The sequence below is a fragment of the Montipora foliosa genome, chromosome 2 (genome assembly GCF_036669935.1).
Source record: "Montipora foliosa isolate CH-2021 chromosome 2, ASM3666993v2, whole genome shotgun sequence".
NCBI classification, from domain to species: Eukaryota; Metazoa; Cnidaria; class Anthozoa; order Scleractinia; family Acroporidae; genus Montipora; species Montipora foliosa.
This window is the reverse complement of record NC_090870.1, coordinates 57,931,980-57,934,479: the sequence shown is the minus strand read 5'-3', so window position 1 is coordinate 57,934,479 and position 2,500 is coordinate 57,931,980. Positions and strand designations below refer to the sequence as shown.

At 41.7% G+C, this 2,500-nt stretch overlaps 1 protein-coding gene across 1 annotated transcript in view; it reads left to right on the top strand.

The window, feature by feature from the left end:
• Positions 1 to 2,500, top strand: part of LOC137993672 (short transient receptor potential channel 4-like) — a 43,180-nt gene that overhangs the window by 37,842 nt on the left and 2,838 nt on the right. Inside the window, exon 8 of the mRNA XM_068839641.1 lies at positions 852 to 2,500. This exon is cut by the window's right edge and continues 2,838 nt beyond it. Within this exon, the coding sequence (XP_068695742.1) occupies positions 852 to 1,070 (219 nt within the window). The 3' untranslated portion in view covers positions 1,071 to 2,500. The remainder of the gene's footprint in view (positions 1 to 851) is intronic.

Sequence of the window (2,500 nt, the reverse complement as noted above, 5' to 3'; positions counted from 1 at the left end):
ATTCTGCAATTATTTTACTACTTTTAAAGCACTTTGACTGTCATTCGCCCTAGAGAGCCATGGCAGTAATTTATGGTTTCGTCGTATTGCTTTCATAATTCGTGTAGTGAGCCCTAGATGGCAGGCCAGAGAGTAAGATACGATCCCTTCAATGGACCTCACACAAATTTTCCTGCCTGATATAAGCTGGGAAAATAATTTGTTGCCAGATAAGCCCACGCTACCAGATACAATGATAGAGTTATGTCTAATTTACACGTGTGCTACAGAAACAATGGCAAATGGAAACGATGATCATATGAAGCTACGCAGGCGCAGTAGATGCCTGTATCCAAGATGGCGGCAGGACTTGCCTCGTATTGGTGTGTGGAGGCATGTAAGAAAAGTTCCCGAACTTTCGCGCTGCGCCACTTTCACAAGCATGTAATTGCAAGTGAGACAAGTTCACGAGAAATAACTGATTTTGTTCTACTGTGCTGAGGCATCAGGGTTTGCCTTTTTCATTTAAATTTACCCAGGTTTTCCATATTGACTTGTAAAATTGTCTGGCGTTAGACAGACTAAAATGACTCAGAGACCCGCTCAGTAGGCAAAGGTTAATTACCTCAGCTAGCGGAGAGAAACCAATTGACCATTTTCAAGGCGTGGTAGATTTCGATTAAGATATCACAGTGGGATTCGAACCTCGAGCAACCGAGTGCAAAGTCAAGGCCGTCGCATAAATTTTCTTATGTTTTCATTTTGCTGTCGGACGAATGAACCAGGATAAAGACATATCACAGAGATAAAAAGCTTTGTTGAAGAAGTAAATTGATTCACTCGAGTGTTTTTGCTTTCTAAAATAAATCTAGCTTCGATTGAGGATAATGAAAAAACTGGTGCTGGAATATCTTGAAAGATGCATCAAATGCAAGAAGGAAGGAAAAGGCGAGATCAGAGACCAGAGTGACCATAACAACAAAAGGGGAAAGCAACCTGTGAGTGGTGTGCTTAAGTCTCGCAAAGGTGCAGATCAAGGTCAAAGGATCAGTGCACAGATCAACCAAGGGTTCGCCGGCAATTCATCTTAAAAGGGCGCTCTCCTAAGAAAGCTGCTAAAGAAACTAAACGTGGGGGTTGGGGATGAACGTGTGGATACGCATGCGTGTTTGTTATCTCGCTTTCGGCCTGTTGAGAGTCTTGGTAATCCTCCATATAAAGAAGGGGGTATGAACTAAGTTAATTACAACATCTAGAGGAGATTCGTATTTCAAGTAACAACGTCTGTGAAAAGGGTTGTGAGTGCGTGTGGGTTCAGTGCATGTGGGTGCCCGCGTGTGAATGTGTGGGTGTGTGGGTGTGCGTTTGCGCGCGTTGTCTCTCCGAAAGGCTGCTGATGTTGTCTTGGTAACCATCTCTATGAAGAAAATAGAACCTTAATTAGTTACGTAGAAAGGTGCCTTTTTGTGATGCTTCACCCGGTTTACAGACATTTATCCTCCCGGCAAAATTTATCATAAGTCTGTAAGTAGAACCGGGAGTTGCTTGATGGTGTTGGTCCCAGTACCTCTCATTTGAAAGTCTGCAAATGGCATCAGCCACGCAGCCCGACTCTGTGGGAAACGAGGGAAGAGACCATACCTGAACCAGCAAATGTAGCCAGAGACCGTTTTCTTAAGACAAAGAATACACGATCGTGATACATTTTTTGGACTTGCTTCGCTCATTTTGCAAAAGGGGTAATTTTAAGAAAAAATGGCATAATTTAAAAAAAACCAGCATTATTTGAGCATTATTTGGGCAAAAAGTCGGCATTGCGAGTAGCATAATATTCTACTTTTACTAGCACAATCTTTAAAAGCTTATCTGTAAGTCATCGAGAATTCTCGGAGCCTCTTCCCCGCAGCCTCGCTGAGAAAAACACACTTTCTCACTTTTTTCAAGTCTTAAGCTCAACTCTTTTTCCCATCCCTTTCTTTTACAGCAAAATAATTATGACAGTGAAGTTGAACAGAGTTTGAGTCGATGCAGCGGGGCAGGCTCTCTCAACTGCGATGATCATTCTTTGCTGCATCTGAAGTTGATCATTATTGCATTTCTTTGAAATATTGCTCTAAGAATCGCATTTCTTGAGAACTTTCCATTGCACTTCCCATGCATGCTCTGCCTCCGCGAAAATATTTTACTGAAAACTGAGATCCTCGCACCCTGAACATAATAGACGAGTTAACAAGTTCATGCCCGCACAGAGACAAATTCACGCTCAAAAACTGTCGAGTATGTATGGACCTTATTGCAGAAAATTGAACTCCCCTGTGTAATATTGCCAAAATTTCAAAAATTAAAGGTCACTCGCTTAAGGTGCTTGTGGTCAGAGGTGTCGCAAAAAAGCGATGAATTATCTTTGAAGCCCTAGATTTCATTTATCAAATAGTGTAATCTAATGCTCCTGTAAGTTGAGCGCTTTTAAAAAATCGTGGTGAGACTATCAGAGTCTATATATATGGAGTAGCTACAAATT